Here is a 27,026-nt window from a genome sequence, read left to right as displayed (position 1 = left end):
CACGATGTTGTTTTCCTCGAAACGGGCGAAGAAGGTGTTTAGTTTTTCTGGGAGCGAGGTGTTGGTGTCCACGGCATGGCTGGCTTTCCCTTTATAATCTGTGATTGTCTGGAGTCCCTGACACATACGTCTCGTGTCTAATCCATTGAATTGCAACTTCACTTTGTCCCTGCACAGTCATTTTGCCTCTTTGATTGCCTTACAGAGGTCATAGCTGGTCTGTTAATACACGTCCATGTTCCCAGTTCCCTTGCCCTGGTTAAATGCGGTGGCTTCACACTGACTATGGCCACAGTTCTTCTTCCTCTTCTTTGCTGTCAGAGTTTTGGTGCAGCCCCCGGGATGAATAGAGCTGCTTCTGGAAGTTCAAACCAAGGATCCCGGTGAGTGACCACCGAACTAAATTCACCCAAAGTTATTTTCAGCTGCAGGTAAAAGTGTAGAGCGGTGATGCACCAACACATCCAACAGAAGACCACGATAAACCCCCAGCTGGACAGCACAGAGGGGGGGGGGGGGGCCCAGAAGGGTCCAAGCATGAACCCTTCCCCTTCTCTCACATCTCCTGTCTACTTCAAAGCTTCTCCTAGCAGCAGCAGGGTTGAACCAAATGGTACTCAGACTTGTGCCGGATACAGAGACTCAGCTGGGTACCGATGAAGACTGAGGATGACTACAGCTCAGTAAAGGAGCTTCTCCACTGGAAAGCAATGAACTGAACACAAAGTACCTCAAAATCTAATTTCGGACTTAAAATGACATAGTTAAAAGTGTTGAGATGTGTGTATAATAAGACCTTGTATTTAGGATGTGGATGAGATATTACCCTCACTTGTCCAAGTAAAAATATGTTGTTTAGTATCTGTGCGACCACACAGTCTTCACATCGATCGTTGGTTCCAGACAGGATATATGTAATACGAGTATGTAGCTCGATCCTACATTTTCTGTGAATGTGAGTGTGTAACCTGTAGGCTATACGTTACTTGTATTATTACTATCTACACTGAACAAAAATATAAACACAACATGTAAAGTGTTGGTCCCGTGTTTCATGAGCTGAAATAAAAGATCCCAAAAATGTTCCAAATGCACAAAAAAACATATTTCTCTCAGATTTTGTGCACAAATTTCTTTACATCCCTGTTAGTGAGCATTTCCCCTTTGCCAAGATAATCCATTTAACTGACAGGTGTGGCATATCAAGAAGCTGATTAAACAGCATGATCATTACACAGGTGCACCTTGTGCTGGGGACAATAACAGGCCACTCTAAAATGTTCAGTTTTGTCACAAAATACCACAGATGTCTTAAGGATAGGATTTTATGTTCAATGCTCTACCATAAGCCGCCTCCAACGTAGTTTTAGAGAATTTGGCATTATGCCCAACCAGCCTCACAACAACAGACCACTGATGTCAACATTGTGAACAGAGTGCCCCATGGTGGTGGTGGGGTTATGGTAGGTAACGATATCCTGAGGCCCATTGTGAGGACCATTATTTTGAAGGTATCTGTAACCAACAGATGCATATCTGTATTTCCAGTCATGTGAAATCCATAGAATTGGGTCAAAGGAATTTATTGCAAATGTACTGATTTCCTCATATGAACTGTAACTCACTAAAATCAATGAAATTGTTACATTTTTCAGTATACATTTCTCTTACAATCCCCGTCTTATTTCGTGCAAAAATATCAAGAATAACTGTTTGTTTGATTTTAGGCCAATCTCCATTCAAATCAAATCAAATCAAATCAAAATGTATTTGTCATATGTCGAATACAAAAGGTGCCAAATACATACAAAAATTGTAGCCTATCATATTAATACATAATTTTGCCGTCACAACCTCCATTTTTAATTCATCCTGTACATTCATTGCTTTACCCTGGTTATTTCTAAATAAATCTTAAATTTGATCAAATATCTACTGTCTCCAAGAATGCATTGCCATGTCCTTTTAAGAACTGAATTGCCTTCAGAATTATAAATTAACAGTAGATATAATTGTAACTATTTTATAGTTTCTTGCTGACTTATGGCAAGTGGTGCCCTGTTTAGTAATTTTATAGTAATAAGCATAAGATTAAGTACTACACAAGAAATGTGAGAAATAACACAAAAAACGAAATACTGCAAAGTTGTCTAGGAGCTAGGCACAAGGCGACCATGTCTATTGGTGCCATCTTGTTGTCTTATTTACAGCTGTTATTAGACAAAGACAATATGTTTGATACCCCTGGGGCGGCAGGGTAGCCTAGTGGTTAGAGCGTTGGACTAGTAACTGAAAGGTTGCAAGATTGAATCACCGAGCTGACAAGGTAAAATCTGTCGTTCTGCCCCTGAACAAGGCAGTTAACCCACTGTTCCTAGGCCGTCATTGTAAATAAGAATTTGTTCTTAACTGACTTGCCTAGTTAAATAAAGGTTAAATAAAATACAAATAGAATAATTCAGGAGTTTGACAATGACGCCCTTTATCTACTTCCCCAAAGTCATTTTAATGTCTCTGTGTGCAGTTTGAAGGAAGTTGCTAACTGTCATTAGGGAATTGCTAACTAGCTTTAGCGCATTGACTGGAAGTCTATGGTAACTGCTTGCATGCTAGTAGATACCATAGACTTCCAGTCATTGCGCTTATGCTAGTTAGCATTGGCTGACGAAACTACCTCTAACTTCCTTCATACTGGATGCCATTTCTGCATCCAACATCACTACTGTGGTAGGAAAATCGGTTTGGGAGGCGAGATGCATGACGTCAAAGAGGTGCCTGGTGTTGTCTGAAGAGTGTCGGCCTATTATAATACCTGTTTGATTGGAATGTATTATTATGGGAAGTACTGTTTCGAATCTGCTGGATATTGCTAACAATTTTTACATCTGTGTGAATCAAAGAAAATCGGACGATAACTACAACAGTCTGTAGAATATAAAAACATTTGAGTAGGACAGTGATTAAAGCGGTGTTCATGGTATGCAGAAAGTTATAAGAGCAATACACTTGTGTAGCAATATTCAAAATATTGGGGAATTATCCGTCCTGAAAAGGCGCTTTACCTGTAGAAATTAACGGAATCTCTAAGGAGTTACGGTCTGGGGAGGAAATAGCTGGAAGTTGGATATACTTAAGATATGGTTACATAAAAGTGATGAAAATATGTAATATATGAGTATATAAAACTTGATAAGACTGCATATACAAATCATATAAAATGATGCAGCAATAGTCTTCAGTGTATATAAAGCCTTATTGCGACTTCTGTTGCTACTGCAGGTTCTACAAGCAGTACCTCAATGGCATCAACAGAAATCGCTACATCTACAGAACAACTTTCAACTACAGAAATCCCTGTAACTGCTACAGCAAATCCAAGTACTACTGATGCTGTAACCACAGCCGGATTAAGTACTACTGATGCTGTAACTACAGCCGGATTAAGTACTACTGATGCTGTAACTACAGCCGGACCAAGTACTACTGATGCTGTAACCACAGCCGAACCAAGTACTACTGATGCTGTAACCACAGCCGAACCAAGTACTACTGATGCTGTAACTACAGCCAATCCAGGCACTCCCAACGTTGTAACTACAGCCAATCCAGGCACAACTGATGTTGTAACAACAGCCAATCCAGGCACACCTGATGTTGTATCTACAGCCAATCCAGGCACACCTGATGTTGTAACTACAGCCAATCCAGTTACACCTGATGTTGTAACTACAGCCAATCCAGCCACACCTGATGTTGTAACTACAGCCAATCCAGCCACACCTGATGTTGTAACTACAGCCAATCCAGGCACTCCTGATGCTGTAACTACAGCCAATCCAGTTACACCTGATGTTGTAACTACAGCCAATCCAGGCACACCCGATGTCGTAACTACAGCCAATCCAGGCACACCCGATGTTGTAACTACAGCCAATCCAGCCACACCTGATGTTGTAACTACAGCCAATCCAGGCACTCCCAACGTTGTAACTACAGCCAATCCAGGCACACCTGATGTTGTAACAACAGCCAATCCAGGCACTCCTGATACTGTAACTACAGCCAATCCAGGCACACATGATGTTGTAACTACAGCCAATCCAGGCACTCCCAACGTTGTAACTACAGCCAATCCAGGCACACCTGATGCTGTAACTACAGCCAATCCAGGCACACCTGATGTTGTAACTACAGCCAATCCAGGCACTCCCAACGTTGTAACTACAGCCAATCCAGGCACACCTGATGTTGTAACAACAGCCAATCCAGGCACTCCTGATGCTGTAACTACAGCCAATCCAGGCACTCCCAACGTTGTAACTACAGCCAATCCAGGCACTCCCAACGTTGTAACTACAGCCAATCCAGGCACACCTGATGTTGTAACAACAGCCAATCCAGGCACTCCCAACGTTGTAACAACAGCCAATCCAGGCACTCCCAACGTTGTAACTACAGCCAATCCAGGCACTCCCAACGTTGTAACTACAGCCAATCCAGGCACACCTGATGCTGTAACTACAGCCAATCCAGGCACACCTGATGTTGTAACTACAGCCAATCCAGGCACACCCGATGTTGTAACTACAGCCAATCCAGGCACACCTGATGTTGTAACTACAGCCAATCCAGGCACACCCGATGTTGTAACTACAGCCAATCCAAGCACACCCGATGTTGTAACTACAGCCAATCCAGGCACACCTGATGTTGTATCTACAGCCAATCCAGGCACACCTGATGTTGTAACTACAGCCACTCCAGGCACACCTGATGTTGTAACTACAGCCAATCCAGTCACACCCGATGTTGTAACTACAGCCAATCCAGGCACACCTGATGTTGTATCTACAGCCAATCCAGGCACACCTGATGTTGTAACTACAGCCACTCCAGGCACACCTGATGTTGTAACTACAGCCAATCCAGGCACACCCGATGTTGTAACTACAGCCAATCCAAGCACACCCGATGTTGTAACTACAGCCAATCCAGGCACACCTGATGTTGTATCTACAGCCAATCCAGGCACACCTGATGTTGTAACTACAGCCACTCCAGGCACACCTGATGTTGTAACTACAGCCAATCCAGTCACACCCGATGTTGTAACTACAGCCAATCCAGGCACACCTGATGTTGTATCTACAGCCAATCCAGGCACACCTGATGTTGTAACTACAGCCACTCCAGGCACACCTGATGTTGTAACTACAGCCAATCCAGTCACACCTGATGTTGTAACTACAGCCAATCCAGGCACACCTGATGTTGTATCTACAGCCAATCCAGTCACACCTGATGTTGTATCTACAGCCAATCCAGGCACACCTGATGTTGTATCTACAGCCAATCCAGGCACACCTGATGTTGTAACTACAGCCACTCCAGGCACACCTGATGTTGTAACTACAGCCAATCCAGTCACACCTGATGTTGTAACTACAGCCAATCCAGGCACACCTGATGTTGTATCTACAGCCAATCCAGTCACACCTGATGTTGTATCTACAGCCAATCCAGGCACACCTGATGTTGTATCTACAGCCAATCCAGGCACACCTGATGTCGTAACTACAGCCAATCCAGGGACTCCTGATGTTGTAACTACAGCCAATCCAGGGACTCCTGATGTTGTAACTACAGCCAATCCAGGGACTCCTGATGTTGTAACTACAGCCAATCCAGGGACTCCTGATGTTGTAACTACAGCCAATCCAGGGACTCCTGATGTTGTAACTACAGCCAATCCAGGGACTCCTGATGTTGTAACTACAGCCAATCCAGGGACTCCTGATGTTGTAACTACAGCCAATCCAGGGACTCCTGATGTTGTAACTACAGCCAATCCAGGGACTCCTGATGTCGTAACTACAGCCAATCCAGTTACACCTGATGTTGTAACTACAGCCAATCCAGGGACTCCTGATGTTGTAACTACAGCCAATCCAGGCACACCTGATGTTGTAACAACAGCCAATCCAGGCACATCTGATGCTGTAACTACAGCCAATCCAGGCACACCTGATGTTGTAACTACAGCCAATCCAGGCACATCTGATGTTGTAACTACAGCCAATCCAGGCACACCTGATGTTGTAACTACAGCCAATCCAGGCACACATGATGTTGTAACTACAGCCAATCCAGGGACTCCTGATGTTGTAACTACAGCCAATTCAGGCACACCTGATGCTGTAACTACAGCCAATCCAGGCACACCCGATGTTGTAACTACAGCCAATCCAGGCACACCTGATGTTGTAACTACAGCCAATCCAGGCACACCTGATGTTGTAACTACAGCCAATCCAGGCACACCTGACGCTGTAACTACAGCCAATCCAGGCACACCTGATGTTGTAACTACAGCCAATACAGGCACACCTGATGTTGTAACTACAGCCAATCCAGGCACACCTGACGCTGTAACTACAGCCAATCCAGGCACACCTGATGTTGTAACTACAGCCAATACAGGCACACCTGATGTTGTAACTACAGCCAATCCAGGCACTCCTGATGTTGTAACTACAGCCAATCCAGGCACACCTGATGTTGTAACTACAGCCAATCCAGGCACTCCTGATGTTGCAACTACAGCCAATCCAGGCACACCCGATGTTGTAACTACAGCCAATCCAGGCACTCCCAACGTTGTAACTACAGCCAATCCAGGCACTCCCAACGTTGTAACTACAGCCAATCCAGGCACACCTGATGCTGTAACTACAGCCAATCCAGGCACTCCCAACGTTGTAACTACAGCCAATCCAGGCACTCCTGATGCTGTAACTACAGCCAATCCAGGCACACCCGATGTTGTAACTACAGCCAATCCAGGCACTCCTGATGTTGTAACTACAGCCAATCCAGGCACTCCCAACGTTGTAACTACAGCCAATCCAGGCACACCTGATGTTGTAACTACAGCCAATCCAGGCACACCTGATGTTGTATCTACAGCCAATCCAGGCACTCCTGATGTTGTAACTACAGCCAATCCAGGCACTCCCAACGTTGTAACTACAGCCAATCCAGGCACACCTGATGCTGTAACTACAGCCAATCCAGGCACACCCGATGTTGTAACTACAGCCAATCCAGGCACACCTGATGCTGTAACTACAGCCAATCCAGGCACACCTGATGCTGTAACTACAGCCAATCCAGGCCCACCTGATGTTGTAACTACAGCCAATCCAGGCACACCTGATGCTGTAACTACAGCCAATCCAGGCACACCTGATGTTGTTACTACAGCCAATCCAGGCACTCCCAACGTTGTAACTACAGCCAATCCAGGCACACCCGATGTTGTAACTACAGCCAATCCAGGCACACCTGATGCTGTAACTACAGCCAATCCAGGCACACCCAACGTTGTAACTACAGCCAATCCAGGCACTCCCAACGTTGTAACTACAGCCAATCCAGGCACTCCCAACGTTGTAACTACAGCCAATCCAGGCACTCCCAACGTTGTAACTACAGCCAATCCAGGCACACCTGATGTTGTAACTACAGCCAATCCAGGCACTCCCAACGTTGTAACTACAGCCAATCCAGGCACACCTGATGTTGTAACTACAGCCAATCCAGGCACTCCCAACGTTGTAACTACAGCCAATCCAGGCACTCCCAACGTTGTAACTACAGCCAATCCAGGCACTCCCAACGTTGTAACTACAGCCAATCCAGGCACTCCCAACGTTGTAACTACAGCCAATCCAGGCACTCCCAACGTTGTAACTACAGCCAATCCAGGCACACCTGATGTTGTAACTACAGCCAATCCAGGCACACCTGATGTTGTAACTACAGCCAATCCAGGCACACCTGATGTTGTATCTACAGCCAATCCATGCACACCTGATGTTGTAACAACAGCCAATCCAGGCACACCTGATGCTGTAACTACAGCCAATCCAGGCACACCTGATGCTGTAACTACAGCCAATCCAGGCACACCTGATGTTGTAACAACAGCCAATCCAGGCCCACCTGATGTTGTAACTACAGCCAATCCAGGCACACCTGATGTTGTAACTACAGCCAATCCAGTCACACCTGATGTTGTAACTACAGACAAGTCATCTGTTCCAAGTACAACTTCTCCTACTACTCCCTCTACTATTGCCACCACCACTAAGCCACCAATTCAGTGTGAGAACGGAGGTACACCTGAAGGACAGTCTTGCAACTGTCCTCCTGACTTCCACGGGGAGACCTGCAGAGATTTTAAAACTGACATAGTGCCAGGTATGTGAGACATTTTGTACAACAAATACAATTTGCGAAACCAAAACAGCCCTGAGATCCTACTTTCCCTTTGGTTAATAATCACAGCAAATGAAATAGATAAGTGATGAATACAAGACTTCAATTTTTTTTCACTTTGATAACTTAGAAAGCATAATATATTAGAAATAGTACTTCACCTATTTTATATGTCAATAGGTTATGATACATTCACAAATGCTGTCACTTTATCTTCTTGTAGGTACGCTCAATAGGACAGCGGTGGTTAATAATATGGAAACTAATTCCCCGTACATAGAAGCATATGATGACAAAACTTCAACTGAATACACAGACCAGGTCAAGACATTCACAACAGAGGTAAGACAAAACACTAATGTCAAGTTAAGTGTTAAATACATTTAAGTAAAATAAAACATTTGTAAAGCAATGTGGATAAAAAAATAAAAATAACAACTGCTGTTCAAGACAGCAGGTGCTTTTCTATTTAATTGCCACAGAGGCCATGGGGTTGATTCATTTTATCTTAAGTCTTCGTGAATATGCAGTGACCACTGTTTACATTTCAGATGGAGGAATACTACAGGAGTAAAGGGATACGGAATTTCACAGTGGAAAACGTAACTTTGAGGTACTAGACTAGCATACCAAAATCACCATGGTACATATTTACAAAACTACAATTTCACCCTGTATCCTATCCTACTCCATATCTTATATAAAGGTGATCTATTGACAGTACAAAAACCTGTCCACGTTGTCATGAGGTTATATGAAAATGTAAACAAAGATTATGCAGAGATTATTCTCATTGGTCTCCCTTATTTTTGTTCTCTCAGTAAGGGGTCAGCTATAACCATACGCGTGGGACGTGGTATAGAGGAGAAAAGGGTAAATGCAAGGAGAACCTCTTACATTCTTATTCATACCTTATAATACTTTTTCACAGAGAAGCTGAAAGTTGCAGATGGTGTAGTGATGATATTTTGCTCTGTGATGCTTTCAGATGGAAAACCCCTTGTACAACCCCAAGGCAGGATCATATCGGTAATTGAAATAAGTGATTCATTAACTATGATACATAAACACCTTTCGACTTTGGTTTTGGTGATGGTTGGTTACCACCATGGTTGGGGTTAATTCCATTAAATGTTCAGTCTATTCAGATATATGTACACTGAAATTCTTCAATGCTTTTCAATGAGGAAAATGTGGAATTGTGTTCACTTTCTGACTTGACTGTAACTGAAACGGAATTGACCCCAACCCTGGTTACCACAGAATTCAAATAGGTTAGTGGTAGTTGGGTTTGCCAAGACCACACCCTCAGTTTACAAAAACAAATGTTAGGCCTCACTGTGGGAAGAAACAGAGGTTACAGAGTGTTGCATTAAGTGCATTAAGTGCATTAAGTGCATTAAGTGCATTAAGTGCAAAATAACCTCAAAGACTTTAACTTTCTTTAGTTTGAAGGTCAAACACAATATCATTCTGACGGTTCTGAATGAACCAGGAGCTGAGCAACAGTACAAGAAGTTCGTAGCAGACGTTAATTCAGCTTTGGAAAGTATGAAATTGTGTCCAGGTAACAGCAATACATAAAGTCACATCTAAAAACACACCTTCAAAATACACACAACAATTCAAATCAAACTATCATTGTTAAGACATGGACCAAAACATTTGGTAATATCATTATCATATTTTTTCAGCTGTTCCGGATGCTGTTTCGGATTCAGGATGTCCTACGTTTGCTGTTGAGTCAGTGGATGAACTACAAGAAACGGCACTTGATGAGAAAGGTGAGAACATTCAGACGGAAGACTAGAGGAAGCAGGAATAAGTGGAGGAAGGGAACGATGGTGCAGCAGATAGGGAGAATATTCCCTCATTAACAATATAAGAGTTTAGACCAGATCAAGAAGGAAATTAAATATGTAAAAAACATTATCTCTCTCTCTCTCTCTCTCTCTCTCTCTCTCTCTCTCTCTCTCTCTCTCTCTCTCTCTCTCTCTCTCTCTCTCTCTCTCTCTCTCTCTCTCTCTCTCTCTCTCTCTCTCTCTCTCTCTCTCTCTCTCTCTCTCTCTCAGCTGTATGTCAGAAAACAATCAACCTTGATTTTGCAAAATACTTTGAGCCTTACATTAAAGATGGGAAGTTGCTCTGTTTGACGGCATGTGACCCCAGACATAATAACACTAAAAACTGCAACAGCGGTATCTGTGAAGTAACCAGAGCCGGACTGTCATGCAAGTAAGTTCTAAACGTTATATTCAGTATACTAGATAACTATATACAGTACACTACCAGTTTTAGAACACCTACTCTTTCAAGGGTTTTTCTTTATTTTTACTATTTTCTACATTGTAGAATAATAGTGAAGACATCAAAACTATGAAACAACACATATGGAATAATGTAGTAACTAAAAAAGTATTAAATCAAAATATATTTTATATTTGAGATTCTTCAAATAGCCACCCTTTACCTTGATGACAGCTTTGCACACCCTGGGCATGTGTAGGTGTTCTAAAACTTTTGACCGGTAGTGTATGTATGTTAAATATAATGTAATATTAAAGGAGAGGAGATACAGTTGAAGTCGTAAGTTTACATACACCTTAGCCAAATACATTTCAACTCAGTTTTTCACAATTCCCGACATTTAATCCAAGTAAAAACTGGATTGTCTTAGGCCAGTTAGGATCACCACTTTATTTTAAGAATGTGAAATGTCAGAATAATAGTAGAGAGAAAGATTTATTTCAGCTTTGATTTCTGGGTCAGAAGTTTTCATACACTTTACATACACTCAATTAGTATTTGGTAGCATTGCCTTTAAATTGTTTAACTTGGGTCGAACGTGTCGGGTAGCCTTCCACAAGCTTCCCACAATAAGTTGGGTGAATTTTGGCCCATTCCTCCTGACAGAGCTCGTGTAACTGAGTCAGGTTTGTAGGCCTCCTTGCTCGCACACACTTTTTCAGTTCTGCCCACAAATCTTCTATAAGATTGAGGTCAGGGCTTTGTGATGGCCACTCCAATACCTTGACTTTGTTGTCCTTAAGCCATTTTGCCACAACTTTGGAAGTCCATTTGGAAGACCCATTTGCAACCAAGCTTTAACTTCCTGACTGATGTCTTGAGATGTTGCTTCAATATGTCCACATAATTTTACCTCCTCATGATGCCATCTATTTTGTGAAGTGCACCAGTCCCTCCTGCAGCAAAGCACCCCATACCATGATGCTGCCACCCCTGTGCTTCATGGTTGGGATGGTGTTCTTCGGCTTGCAATCCTCCCCCTTTTTCCTCCAAACATAACGATGCTCATTATGGCCAAACAGTTCTAATTTTGTTTCATCAAACCAGAGGACATTTCTCAAAAAGTACGATCTTTGTCCCCATGTGCAGTTGCAAACCGTAGTCTGGCTTTTTTTGTGGCGGTTTTGGAGCAGTGGCTTCTTCCTTGCTGAGCGGCCTTTCAGGTTATGTCGATATATGACTCCTTTTACTGTGGATATAGATACTTTTGTACCTGTTTCCTCCAGCATCTTCACAAGGTCCTTTGCTGTTGTTCTGGGATTGATTTGCACTTTTCACACCAAAGTACGTTCATCTCTAGGAGACAGAATGTGTCTCCTTCCTGAGCGGTATGACGGCTACGTGGTCCCATGGTGTTTATACTTGGGTACTATTGTTTGTACAGATGAACGTGGTACCTTCAGGCATTTGGAAATTGCTCCCAAGGATGAACCAGACTTGTGGAGGTCTACCATTTTTTTTCTGAGGTCTTGGCTGATTTATTTTGATTTTCCCATGATGTCAAGCAAAGAGACACAGAGTTTGAAGGTAGGCCTTGAAATACATCCACAGGTACACCTCCAATTGACTCAAATTATGTCAATTAGCCTATTAGAAACTTCTAAAGCCATGACATCATTCCAAGCTGTTAGGCACAGTCAACAGTCACAGTCAAGGCACAGTCAACTTAGTGTATGTAAACTTCTGACCCACTGGAATTGTGATACAGTGAATTATAAGTGAAATAATCTGTCTGTAAACAATTGTTGGAAAAATGACTTGTGTCATGCACAAAGTAGATGTCCTAACCAACTTTCCAAAACTATAGTTTGTTAACAAGAAATGTGTGGAGTGGTTGAAAAACGAGTTTTTAATGACTCTAACCTAGGTGTATGTAAACTTCCGACTTCAACTGTATATATTCTCTCCTATAATATTATTTATATGTAATACTGTATATATTCTTTACTGTTGGGGAGAATTCCATTCATCGCTACAGTTTGATTTGGTCACCACTTCCTCACAGTAGAATAAAGCTATATGTCCTGTCTATTTCAGCTGTAAAAACACAAACTCAATCTGGTACCTGGCTGACTGTAACTACCCGATCCACAAGGCTGGGTTATACGCCGGAATCAGTATAACTGCCGTGGTTGTCCTGGTGATATTTGGTGTCCTGATAGTGTTCCTGGTGGTGAACAAGAAGAAGGAAAAGAGGTAAGTGGGGATGAGTTGAAGGAGGAGTAGAATGATAGAGACTAGAGAAAGATTGATTATTGTATTTTCAATTAGGACATTTTGCTGTGTAGTAAAAATATTATATTTTGCATCTCCTGTCCTCTACTCGCCGTCTCCTCTACCCTGCCCTCTGTCTCCTCTACCCTGCCCTCTGTCTCCTCTACCCTGCCCTCTGTCTCCTCTACCCTGCCCTCTGTCTCCTCTACCCTGCCCTCTGTCTCCTCTATCCTGCCCTCCGTCTCCTCTACCCTGCCCTCTGTCTCCTCTACCCTGCCCTCTGTCTCCTCTACCCTGCCCTCTGTCTCCTCTACCCTGCCCTCTGTCTCCTCTATCCTGCCCTCTGTCTCCTCTACCCTGCCCTCTGTCTCCTCTACCCTGCCCTCTGTCTCCTCTACCCTGCCCTCTGTCTCCTCTACCCTGCCCTCTGTCTCCTCTACCCTGCCCTCTGTATCCTCTACCCTGCCCTCCGTCTCCTCTACCCTGCCCTCCGTCTCCTCTACCCTGCCCTCCGTCTCCTCTACCCTGCCCTCCGTCTCCTCTACCCTGCCCTCCGCCTCCTCTACCCTGCCCTCCGCCTCCTCTACCCTGCCCTCCGCCTCCTCTACCCTGCCCTCCGTCTCCTCTACCCTGCCCTCCGTCTCCTCTACCCTGCCCTCCGTCTCCTCTACCCTGTCCTCCGTCTCCTCTACCCTGCCCTCCGCCTCCTCTACCCTGCCCTCCATCTCCTCTACCCTGCCCTCTGTCTCCTCTACCCTCCTCTCCTTTAACAGGAATAAAGACACTAAGCAGGAGATGGTAAACCAGTGGCTTGAGGATGACTTTGAATGGCCCACACCCAACACCAGGTCCACCACAACACCTCACCCAGGTACCTCATCTTAGTTTTTCTGTTATTTCTTATATATATTTTGTGTGTGTGTGGGGGTGGTTCCTGAAGAAAATGTGTGTGCTTGCTCCTGCTGTCTCAAAGTATTTCTATGGTATATAGTGGAAGTAGTAGAGGTACTTGTTACTGCAGTACTAGTGGCTGTGGTGACTGTACTAATGGTAGTATTGACAACTGACAATAAATTAATCTCAGAATAAGATTTTTGTATTATATGTAAGGATATCTACATTTTATTTTTACATTTGGTCTGTATTTCTTTTTCTAGGGACGTACGATAACCCAGCATACACCAACGGGGTGTCAAATATCTACCAACACTCAAGCGGTCCTCTTCCAACCTACAACCCCAACCCACAGTCGAGCGAAAGATACCCTCCACCATACTACCCCTCAGAGCCCCACAACCAAATGCACAACTTCCCAAGCAACCAGCCTGTGAGTACACTATAGTACTATAGTACACCGGCAACCAGCCTGTGAGTATAGGTTGTTATCAATAAAGCGTCACATTAAGGTGCAGAGCGTTCTATTTGGCTGTTGGGGGCAAGAAGACTCCCAGCTCTGCTAAAACCATTGACAACTGCCTGCCGTTAAATAAATGTGAACTATTTGGTTATAATGTCATCACCTCTTGAAGAGCACAGTCAGAACTACACATTTCTGATTATTCCACATTTTGCTCTATCATCAGAGTTATGCCGCAAGTAACGGCGTGCTTTTCATGATCAGTAAACATCAACTGATCATGTCATTTCAGATACGTGAGGGTAGCCTCACGACATCTCTCAATATTGACGCACACACACACACTAAATCTCAATTTCTATCTCTTTTTACCGCAGGTAAGGATCAACAGACCGCAGATCAGAACATCTTATGACTTGTAGCATCCTCTTACTCACAAGAAAAAGTGCCTACAGATGCAGGATCTTAATTTGAGTCAAATATTGTACTTTTTACTCCATACATTTTCCATGACAACCAAAAGTACTCATTACATTTTGAATGCTTAGCAGAACAGGAAAATAGTCCAATTCAAGCACTTTTCAGGAGAACACGTGGCCATCCCTACTCCCTCTGGCCTGGCGGACTCAGTAAGCACAAATGCATCTTTTGTAAATAATCTCTGAGTGTTGGAGCGTGCCCTTGGCTATCCTTACATTTTGAGAAAAAAAGGTCTGCTTTGCTTAATATAAGGATTTCTAAGTGATTTAAACGTTTACTTTTAGTAATAACATTTACTTTTGATACTTAAGTATATTTAAAAGCAAATACTTTTAGACTTTTACTCAAGTAGTATTTTGATGACAATTGGGTACTTTTTCCACCACTGTGTGATAAATACACATATGATTGCTTGCTAGTCTATGGCGGCCGAATAAGCCACAGCTCTCTGTTGTTCATTAACCCTCGAAGTCAATTTCGTGAATCGAATTAGCATAATACAAAATCCCCATACAAATCTGTCTGTTTAAGCTTGAGATATCTGTTTCTATGCATGGGCTGCGTCTCAATCCATTATATCCGTCGATATCGGCCTTCCGTATGGGCTGCGTCTCAATCTATTGTATCCGTCGATATCGGCCTTCCGTATGGGCTGCGTCTCAATCTATTGTATCCGTCGATATCGGCCTTCCGTATGGGCTGCGTCTCAATCCATTATATCCGTCGATATCGGCCTTCCGGATGGGCTGCGTCTCAATCCATTATATCCGTCGATATCGGCCTTCCGGATGGGCTGCGTCTCAATCCATTGTATCCGTCGATATCGGCCTTCCTGATGGGCTGCGTCTCAATCCATTGCATCCGTTGATATCGGCCTTCCTGATGGGCTGCGTCTCAATCCATTGCATTCACGGATATCGGCCTTCAGGATCTGCTGTGAAAGGTGGCAGAACTACAGTTGTGTTTGTCAGATCATGAGACCTCCTGAAAATCGGGACACTTCAAAACAAACTTCCTTTAAAAAAAGATTGGGGGGCTATTTGTTTTTCCATGTGTGAATCTATTATTCAATGCATTTCTTTGAGCTAATAGCAATAAGGCCAAATTCAATGTTTCATCAAATCATTTTGGGACTCTAGAGGTTTAAAGCTGCTAAGTATTTTGTTCTGAAATGACAGGGTGATCAAATTAAGATCCTACATCTGTATGAACAAATTGAATGTAAATGTGGTAAATACACATAGGATTGCTTGCTTGTTTATGGCGGCCGAATGAGCCAGAGCTCTCTGTTGTTCAGTAAAGCTGCTAGATACTCTGCTCTGAGACGGTGTCTCTGCCTATCTTGTCCAAGTATGTATAGCATATGGTCTTCCAGGAGGGCTTGAGCAGATACCCACAGAGACCGCTGGTGGCCAGCTCAGGATGCCTGAAACATATAGGATTAAAACAGCTATGGTATTAATACTCATAACAGAATATTTATTCATTTTGACAGTGGATCAAATTTTATTTAGTGCACTTTAAGATTGAATTCATCAATGTGCATTTGATCGTTCTATACCTAGCAATAGTTATGGAGGGTTATAAGTAATATAGCTTTTACTTATTTATTTTTCTTTGTTTACTTGTTATTGTATATTAGCTCTGTATTACACTGTATGCGGTCTGCCAAACAATTTGTATCACTGTAAATACTGTTATGTAAATATGTAAATTGTAATCAGAAATGGATAACTATGATTTTTGTTATCAAGAAATAAAATAGTTTCTGAAAATGTTCCAATGTCAGTTGTAAAAGTTCAAAGTTCTTTTTGAAACCTGATGCAGTACGGTACACAGTGGGGTCCGAAATTACTGACACCCTTGATAAAGATGAGCAATAATGACTGTATTAAATAAATAATTCAAGTACTGAACTACACTGCATGATCAAAAGTAATTGGACACCTGCTCGTCGAACATCTCATTCCAAAATCATAGGCATTAATACAGAGTTTGTCTGCCCTTTGCTGCTATAACAGCTTCCACTCTTCTGGGAAGGCATTTCCACTAGATGTGGGAACATAGCGGGGATTTGCTTCCATTAAGCTAAAAGAGCATTAGTGAGGTCAGGCACTCATGTTGGGCGATTAGGCCTGGCTCGCAGTAGGCATTCCAATTCATCCCCAAGGTGTTCGATGGGGTTGAGGTCAGAGCTCTGTGCAGGCCAGTTAAGTTTTTCCACACCGATCTCGACAAACCATTTCTGTATGGACCTCGCTTTGTGCACAGGGAAACAGGAAAGGGCCTTCCCCAAACTGTTGCTACAAAGTTGAAAGCACAGAATCATCTAAAATGTCACTGCATGCTGAAGCATTAAGATTTCCCTTCACTGGAACTAAGGGGCCCGAACCATGAAAAACAGCCTCAGACCATTATTCCTCCTCCACCAAACGTTACAGTTGACACTATGCATTGGGGCAGGTAGCGTTTTCCTGGCATCCGCCAAACCAAGATTTGTCCGTCAGACTGCCAGATGGTGAAGCGTGATTTCTCACTCCCGATAACGCGTTTCCAATGGCCGCAAGCTTTACACCTCTCCAGCCGACGCTTGGCATTGCACATGATGATCTTAGGCTTGTGTGCGGCTGCTCGGGCATGGAAACCCATTTCATGAAGCTCCCGACAAACAGTTATTGTACTGGCGTTGCTTCCAGAGGCAGTTTGGAACTCAGTAGTGAGTGATGCATCCAAGGACACACGGTTTTACGCACTACACGCTCAGCACTCTGCGATCCCATTCTGTGAACTTATGTGTCCTACCACTTCACGTCTGAGCCGTTGTTGCTCCTAGACGTTTCCACTTCACAATAACAGCACTTACAGTTGATGGGGAAGTTCTAGCAAGGCAGAAATAAGACAAACAGACTTGTTGGAAAGGTGGCATCCTAGGGCGGTGCCACGTTGAAAGTCACTGAGCTCTTCAGTAAGGTCAATTTACTGCCAACGTTTGTCTATGGAGATTGCATGGCTGTGTGCTGGATTTTATACACAGCAACAGGTAAGGCTGAAATAGTCGAATCCACTATTTTGTTTAACAAGTAATACATTTCTTCCTCAGAAGAGGTAGAGGTCAAAATGGTTGACACCCCTAAAGATTCGTATAAATAATGTAGCCAAAAGTTTAGTGTTTGATCCCATATTCCTAGCATGCAAAGACTACATCAAGCTTGTGAGTCTACACAGTTGTTGGATGCATTTGCAGTTACTTTTGGTTGTGTTTCATCTCCTAGAGATGAACGTACTTTGGTGCAAAAAGTGCAAGAACAGAACAGGGTAGAGGAGACGGAGGGCAGGGTAGAACAACAGCAAAGGACCCTGTGAAGATGCTGGAGGAAACAGGTACAAAAGTATTTACATCCACAGTAAAACGAGTCCTATATTGATATAACCTGAAAAGCCGCTCAGCAAGGAAGAAGCCACTGCTCCAAAACCTCCATATAAAAGCCAGACTACGGTTTGCAACTGCACATGGGGACAAAGATCATACTTTTTGTAGAAATGTCCTCTGGTCTGATGAAACAAAAATAGAACTGTTTGGCCATAATGACCATCGTCATGTTTGGAGGAAAAAGGGGGAGGCTTGCAAGCCTCGAACACCACCCCAACCGTGAAGCACAGGGGTGGCAGCATCATGTTGTGTGGGTGCTATGCTGCAGGAGGGACTGGTGCACTTCACAAAATAGATGGCATCATGAGGGAGGAAGTTATGTGGATATATTGAAACAACATCTCAAGACATCAGTCAGGAAGTTAAAGCTTGGTTGCAAATGGGTCTTCCAAATGGACAATGACCCCAAGCATACTTCCAAAGTTGTGTAAAAATGGCTTAAGGACAACAAAGTCAAGGTATTTATAGTGGCCATCACAAAGCCCTGACCTCAATCCTATAGAACATTTGTGGGCAGAACTGAAAAAGCATGTGTGAGCAAGGAGGCCTACAAACCTGACTCAGTTACACCAGCTCTGTCAGGAGGAATGGGCCAAAAATCACCCAACTTATTGTGGGAAGCTTGTGGAAGGCTACTCGAAACGTTTGACCCAAGTTAAACAATTTAAAGGCAATGCTACCAAATACAAATTGAGTATATATAAACTTCTGACCCACTGGGAATGTGATGAAAGAAATAAAAGTTGAAGTAAATCCTTCTCTATTCTGACATTTCACATTCTTAAAATAAAGTGGTGATTCTAACTGACCTAAGACAGGGAATGTTTACTAGGATTAAAAGTCAGGAATTGTGAAAAACTGAGTTTAAATGTATTTGGCTAAGGTGTATGTAAACTTCCGACTGTAGCAGTCATACTTTTTCACAAGCAGGTAAAATGCACACTTCTGTAAAAAGACTAGTGAGTTGGATCCAAAGTCAAATTACTTCTATTGTTTTGCTGGCATTTAAAGAGTCATTATGGAATTGGTATATCTGCTGTTTAACAAAAAAGTGTCAGGGAAAGGGCAAATGAAGGTGGACTCAGTTCTGATGCAACCTCATCCACCAGCTGGCTCTCTCTATCAATTGAGCCTGGGGAAGAGATTAGTGACGCCGGCCACATGTCACACTTCAAGGATGGGCAAACATTGATAGATTGTAAGTTTAAGGATACAATTTATAGATGTAGTAATGAGTTTTCATGAAGCAATCACCTCAAATAACCTGTACTATGTCGAAACTGGAAACCTCAGATCCAAAACAAGAAACATTCAACTCTTCGCTCATTTGTTTATGATATAATTCATGCATTATTTCATTTGTTCGTCCATTCATTCCATTGTATACAGACAAGGTATAGCATCAAAACATGGTTAAAACTATTATGCGGTTGTCATGGACTGTCAGTCCTTGCATCTAGAGCGTTGTTTATGAATGAGAAGGGTTATGTTACACAGAAAATGTCATTCCAATGTGAGAGTTAGATTTTCCCATGTGAAGATGTCAATTCGATTTTCACATGTGAAAAGGTGTGTTAACATGTGAACTCTAGATTGAATACATCTCAACATATGGTTTCACATGTGAACAGCTGACCTCACGTGTGTCTCTATGATTTTCACATTTCAGCTCAATGTGAAATAGCGATTTTTTTTCAAGTGAAAATGGTGGTTTTCACATGTGAAATTGAACATTTAACATGTTTTGTTTGTAAGGGAAATTATGAAATGGTATGGGGTTTTTAAGGTAAGTGGCACAATGTTTGTGCATTTTTTATGGATCCCCATAAGTTCCTGCCAAGGCAGTAGCTACAGTTCCTGGGGTTTATTATGAATCCCCATTAGTTCCTGCCAAGGCAGTAGCTACACTTCCTGGGGTTTATTATGAATCCCCATTAGTTCCTGCCAAGGCAGTAGCTACACTTCCTGGGGTTTATTATGAATCCCCATTAGTTCCTGCCAAGGCAGTAGCTACACTTCCTGGGGTCTATTATGAATCCCCATTAGTTCCTGCCAAGGCAGTAGATACACTTCCTGGGGTTTATTATGGATCCCCATTAGTTCCTGCCAAAGCAGCAGCAACTCTTCCTGGGGTTTATTATGAATCCCATATTACTTCCTGCCAAGGCAGCAGCAACTCTTCCTGGGGTTTATTATGAATCCCCATTACTTCCTGCCAAAGCAGCAGCAACTCTTCCTGGGGTTTATTATGAATCCCCATTACTTCCTGCCAAAGCAGCAGCAACTCTTCCTGGGGTTTATTATGAATCCCCATTACTTCCTGCCAAAGCAGCAGCAACTCTTCCTGGGGTTTATTATGAATCCCCATTACTTCCTGCCAAAACAGCAGCAACTCTTCCTGGGGTTTATTATGAATCCCCATTACTTCCTGCCAAGGCAGCAGCAACTCTTCCTGGGGTTTATTATGGATCTCCATTGGTTACTTCCATAGCAGCAGCAAATCTTCCTGGGATTTATTATGGATCCCCATTAGTTCCTGCCAAGGCAGCAGCTACACTTCTTGGGGTCCAGCAAAATTAAGGCAGTTATATACAATAAACAATATGACATTACATTTCACAACAGATTTCACAACACATTAATTGTTTCCCCTCAAGCCTCTACTATACTACCACATACAGTATCTACAAAAAGTGTACATGTGTATATCGTGTGTATGTTATCATGTGTGTGTGTTACAGTATGTGTGTCTTTGTGTGTCTTTTAAATCAGATTTCACTGCTTGCATGAGTTACTTGATGTGGAATAGACTTTCATGTACTGTAGTCATGGCTCTATGTAGAACTGTGTGCCTCCTGTAGTCTGTTCTGGACTTGGGGATTGTGAAGAGACCTCTGGTGGCATGTCTTGTGGGGTATGCATGGGTGTCTGAGCTGTGTGCTAGTAGTTTAAACAGACAGCTCGGTGCATTCAACATGTCAATACCTCCCACAAATACAAGTAACGATGAAGTCAATTTCTACCTCTACTTTGAGTCAGGTAGATTTACATATTAATGTTAGTTCTCCTTGTACACTTAAGGGCCACCCATGGCTGCCCTGTTCTGGGCCAATTGTAATTTCCGAAGTCCCTCTTTGTGGCACCTGGCCACATGACTGGACAGTAGTCCAGGTGTGACAAAATTAAGGCCTGTAGGACATGCCTTGTTGATAGCGTTGTTAAGAAGGCAGAGCGGGAGTTTATTATGGACAGACTTCTCCCCATCTTAGCAACTGTTGTATCAACATGTTTTGACCATGACAGTTCACAATCCAGGGTTACACCAAGCAGTTTAGTCTCCTCAACATCTACATTATTCATTACAAGATTTAGTTTGGGTGTAAGGTTTACTGAATGATTTGTCCAAAATACAAATGCATTTATATATATACAGTGGGGAGAACAAGTATTTGATACACTGCCGATTTTGCAGGTTTTCCTACTTACAAAGCATTTAGAGGTCTGTGATTTTTATCATAGGTACACTTCCACTGTGAGAGACGGAATCTAAAACAAAAATCCAGAAAATCACATTGTATGATTTTTAAGTAATTAATTTGCATTTTATTGCATGACATAAGTATTTGATCACTTACCAACCAGTAAGAATTACGGCTCTCACAGACCTGTTAGTTTTTCTTTAAGAAGCCCTCTTGTTCTCCACTCATTACCTGTATTAACTGCACCTGTTTGAACTTGTTACCTGTATAAAAGACACCTGTCCACACACTCAATCAAACAGACTCCAACCTCTCCACAATGGCCAAGACCAGAGAGCTGTGTAAGGACATCAGGGATAAAATTGTAGACCTGCACAAGGCTGGGATGGGCTACAGGACAATAGGCAAGCAGCTTGGTGAGAAGGCAACAACTGTTGGCGCAATTATTCGAAAATGGAAGAAGTTCAAGATGACGGTCAATCCCCCTCGGTCTGGGGCTCCATGCAAGATCTCACCTCGTGGGGCATCAATGATCATGAGGAAGTTGAGGGATCAGCCCAGAACTACACGGCAGGACCTGGTCAATGACCTGAAGAGAGCTGGGACCACATTCTCAAAGAAAACCATTAGTAACACACTACGCCGTCATGGATTAAAATCCTGCAGCGCACGCAAGGTCCCCCTGCTCAAGCCAGCGCATGTCCAGGCCCGTCTGAAGATTGACAATTACCATCTGGATGATCCAGAGGAGGAATGGGAGAAGGTCATGTGGTCTGATGAGACAAAAATAGAGCTTTTTGGTCTAAACTCCAATCGCTGTGTTTGGAGGAAGAAGAAGGATGAGTACAACCCCAAGAACACCATCCCAACCAGGAAGCATGGAGGTGGAAACATCATTCTTTGGGGATGCTTTTCTGCAAAGGGTACAGGACGACTGCACCATATTGAGGGGAGGATGGATGGGGCCATGTATCGTGAGATCTTGGCCAACAACCTCCATCCCTCAGTAAGAGCATTGAAGATGGGTCGTGGCTGGGTCTTCCAGCATGACAATGACCACGAAGCACACAGCCAGGGCAACTAAGGAGTGGCTCCGTAAGAAACATCTCAAGGTCCTGGAGTGGCCTAGCCAGTCTCCAGACCTGAACCCAATAGAAAATCTTTGAAGGGAGCTGAAAGTCTGTATTGCCCAGCGACAGCCCCGAAACCTGAAGCATCTGGAGAAGGTCTGTATGGAGGAGTGGGCCAAAATCCCTGCTGCAGTGTATGCAAACGTGGTCAAGAACTACAGGAAACGTCTGATCTCTGTAATTGCAAACAAAGGTTTCTGTACCAAATATTAAGTTCTGCTTTTCTGATGTATCAAATACTTAAGTCATGCAATAAAATGCAAATTAAATACTTAAAAATCATACAATGTGATTTTCTGGATTTTTGTTTCAGATTCCGTCTCTCACAGTTGAAGTGTACCTATGATAAAAATTACAGACCTCTACATGCTTTGTAAGTAGGAAAACCTGCAAAATCGGCAGTGTATCAAATACTTGTTCTCCCCACTGTATATAGGACTAACGTATTCTTGCCACCCATTCTGAAACTAACTGCATCTCTTTGTTAAGTGTTGCTGTAATTTCAGTCGCTGTAGTAGCTGACATGTATAGTGTTGAGTCATCAGCATACATAGACACACAGGCTTTACTCAGAGCCAGTGGCAGGTCATCAGTAAAGATTTTAAAAAGTAAGGGGCCTAGACCGCTGCCCTGGGTAATTCCCGATTCTACCTTGATTATGTTGGAGAGGCTTCCATTAAAGAACACCCTCTGTGTTCTGTTAGACAGGTAACTCTCGATTCACAATATAGCAGGGGATGTAAAGCCATAACACATACGTTTTTCCAGCAGCAGATTATGATTGATAATGTCAAATGCTGCACTGAAGTCAAACAAAACAGCTCCCATAATCTTTTTATTAACAATTTCTCTCATCCAATCAATCATTTGTGTAAGTGCTGTACATGTTGAATGACCTTCCCTATAAGCATTACTGTCATCCTCTTCGGGATGTGCTGACCCGTTAACGTCCAACCTCTAAATATAAATGGAAAAACCTAAGCCTGTAACAGGTCAGTTATGGATGGATGTGCAGGTTCAGAACTTGTTGTTGGCATGTCATGCCTAAGTTTGCTAATCATGCCAATAAAAAAAATATTTAATTAGTTGCCAATTTCAGTGAGTTTTGTGATAAATAAGCAATCTGATTCAATGAATGATGGAGCCGAGTTTGCCTTTTTGACAAAAATGTAATTTAAGGTGCTCCAAAGCTTTTTACTATCATTCTTTATAAAATGTATCTTTGTTTCATAGTATAGTTTATTCTATTTATTCAGTTTAGTCAGATGGATTTCTCAATTTGCAGTAAGTTTGCCAAACGGCAGTGCAGCCAGACTTATCTGCCATTCATTTTGCCTCATCGCTCTCAACCATACCCTTTTTCCATTATTCATCAAACCACAGGGATTTAACAGGTTTTACAGTCATTTTCTTGTTGGGTGGATACCTATAAGTAACTGGAATAAGCAAATTCATAAATGTGTCAAGTGCAGCATCTGGCTGCTCCTCATTACACACCACAGACCAGCAAATATTCTTTACATCTTTAACATAGGAATCAGTACACAACTTATTATATGACCTCTTATACACTATACTAGGCCTTTGGAACTTTGCTTTTCCCAGATATGGCTACTATATTATGATGACTCCATCTGATACATTTGGACACTGCTTTAGAGCAGATGTCTGCAACAATAGTAAATATGTAATCAATACATGTGGATGATTTCATTCCTGTGCTGTTTGTTAATACCCTGGTAGCTTGACTGAACCAGGTTTGAGACACTGGTTACAGATTTAAGCTTTTTCTTGAGTGGCAGCTTGATGAAAGCCAGGCAATATTTAGATCACCCAGAAAATATACCTCTGTTGATATCACATACACTATATATACAATAGTATGTTGGCACCCCTTCAAATTAGTGGATTTGGCTATTACAGGTATATAAAATCAAGCACACAGCCATGCAATCTCCATAGACAAACATTGGCAGTAGAATGGCCTTACTGAAGAGCTTAGGGACTGTAAACGTGGCACCGTCATAGGATGCCTCCTTCCCAACTAGTCAGTTCAACAAATTTCTGCCCTGTTAGAGCTGCCCCGGTCAATCTAGAGGCGAAAGAAATGCACACTTATTTAGGTGAGGTGCTGGCTAGCGGAGTAGAACACTTGAAAAATGAAAGGAGAGCCGCACACTCTAGAAGCTCAGATGCAATAATTTAATAACCTAATAACCAACGTTTCGACAGACAAGCTGTCTTCATCAGGGTATAATGACAAACACTGTGGATCACTAGTTTATAAAGTGTCAAAGGACACACACAGGTGTCTGTAATCATGGCCGGGTGTGGCCAGATATCATTGGTTAATTCTCAGATATAAGAACATACAAAAACATGAATGGATATCATACGATCATAGATACAATTTGGCTACATAGGCCTACAAACATTAACAATGAATAGAAAAATCACAAGAATGGCTTCGGATCAAAGTCTACGTTAAGACCGAAGGGAGCAAGGGTCTTTAAATTAAAGATCCAGGCAGCCTCTCTTTTTAACAATAAATTGTCGAGGTCACCCCCTCTCCTAGGGAGGGTGACAAGTTCAATGCCAATATAACGTAGGGACGAAATCGAGTGGTTTGCTTACAAAAAGTGGGCCGCAACTGGGTAAGTCAAGTTTTTGCACCTAATGGTGCTACGATGCTCTGAGATTCGTACTTTTAATTTGCGCTTTGTTTTACCCACATAATTTTTACCAAAAGGACAAGTTATAAGATAAATAACTGCCTCAGTGGAGCACGTGATAACATCTTTGATTGGGATCTGTTTCCCTGTTTGGGGTGTTTGAAGGATATACATTTATAAGTGCCATTGCATTGAGCAAAGCCATTACACTTGTAGTTTCCATTCAGTAGGGGCGCAAATAGACTTTGCACAGGGATATCTTGGGGTTGTAAATCCGAGTTTACCAATTGATCTCTGAGATTTCTGCCCCACGAGAACACAATCAAGGGAGGGTCCGAAAACACATTACCCATAATGTCATCGGATCTTAGAATGTGCCAATATTTGTGAACTATTCCCTTAATTTGATCAGAGCACTTTTGAATAGCGGGTCATTAGAATGCAAGAATGCTTATTTTTGCGAGACTGTCCTTGACATGTGTCATATTGCATAGTAAATCTCAGATGCTCAGAACAAGAGTTAAGAAAAGCATGGAATGCCTGGAGCTGTTTTGCATCACTTCTCCATAGAACAAAAATATCATCAATATACTGTTTCCAAATAATGATGTTAGGCAAGAAAACATTTGAGAGGATGGAAAATGGACTGTTTCTCCATGTAACCCACATACAAATTAGCATAGTTAGGAGCCATGGGGGATCCCATAGCAGTACCCTTCATCTGAATAAAGAAATCATTTAGAAACATGAAATAGTTGTGTGTGAGTACTATTTCAGCCAATGTTATAATGCATGCACTGGAAGGTAGTTCATTAGGGTCACGTTGCAGAAGAAAATGTTCCATAGCTTCAATACCGCCCTCGTGTGGAATATTCGTGTATAATGACTCAACATCAAAAGTAACTAACAAAGTGTTATCAGGGAGAGGATCAAGAGATTCAATAATAGAGATCATACTACTAGTGTCCTTTACAATGTAGATAGTGTTCTGAAATTGGGAAGTGGGGTCACTTCTGCGTTTCTTGTAAAAGGTGTTGTCGAGCAGTTGTCTATGACACTCATTTACCAAAACATTCCTATCCATTAGTACAACCGACCCACCCTTTTCAGTAGGGCGGGTAAGGACTGACGTATCGGATTGTAAATCAAGCAAAGCTTGTTTTTCATCCCTAGGTAAATTATGGAAAGATATGTGTGTTGTTATGTGTTAATAACATTTAAACTGCGTTACCCAGCAGGCTATGCGCGGGAGGGGGGGGGTGCAGGTGGTTGAAGAATGCCTTGCATGGCTAAACAAGGAGTTTTCTAGCTGAAGTATATGTTCATTAAATGTAGTTAAACCTATGCCCCAGTTTGTCATTATACAAGAAACAAACATAACATGGTGTCAGATTGGTAGTCGCTATGACGAGACAGAGAAAAGGAGTAACTCTGCAAATTTCCGCCACGAAAATGGAACATTCTACAACAAGTCAAGTGACGTGAGTAGTCGAAGATGCTAGCTTGCAAGAGCGAGGACAACGAGCCGCAGCAGCGAGAGTGACAGCAGCGAGAGCGAGGCTGCATTGGAATCTGTTGACAAGCAAGTTGATGAGCAACATACTGAAGTAAGAGAAATTGACACTGTTCCTGTTCTCCGTCATGGATAGGCTTAGTCCTCCTACTCCTATGCAGTTA

At 42.6% G+C, this 27,026-nt stretch overlaps 1 protein-coding gene across 1 annotated transcript; it reads left to right on the top strand.

The window, feature by feature from the left end:
* Nucleotides 1-9,983: 9,983 nt before the first annotated feature.
* Nucleotides 9,984-16,417, top strand: LOC139561598 (mucin-17-like). The gene is made up of 6 exons (XM_071378818.1): nt 9,984-10,023; nt 10,353-10,515; nt 12,625-12,783; nt 13,575-13,672; nt 13,959-14,128; nt 14,536-16,417. The coding sequence occupies exons 1-6, from the start codon at nt 9,984-9,986 to the stop codon at nt 14,578-14,580; spliced, it is 675 nt and encodes a 224-aa protein (XP_071234919.1). The 3' UTR covers nt 14,581-16,417.
* The last annotated feature ends 10,609 nt before the right edge of the window (nt 16,418-27,026 follow it).

Source organism: Salvelinus alpinus, chromosome 31 (assembly GCF_045679555.1).
Source record: "Salvelinus alpinus chromosome 31, SLU_Salpinus.1, whole genome shotgun sequence".
NCBI classification, from domain to species: Eukaryota; Metazoa; Chordata; class Actinopteri; order Salmoniformes; family Salmonidae; genus Salvelinus; species Salvelinus alpinus.
The sequence above is the reverse complement of the archived record's forward strand: the minus strand, read 5'-3'. Positions and strand labels throughout refer to the sequence as shown.

Bases quoted from the DNA above. Each gene is read 5' to 3' on its own strand.
- LOC139561598 (XM_071378818.1), top strand. From the start codon at position 9,984: ATGCTGTTTCGGATTCAGGATGTCCTACGTTTGCTGTTGA. The intron at 12,784-13,574 runs GTAAGTGGGGAT...CTCCTTTAACAG, and splicing joins AACAAGAAGAAGGAAAAGAG to GAATAAAGACACTAAGCAGG. The intron at 13,673-13,958 runs GTACCTCATCTT...TTCTTTTTCTAG, and splicing joins CACCACAACACCTCACCCAG to GGACGTACGATAACCCAGCA.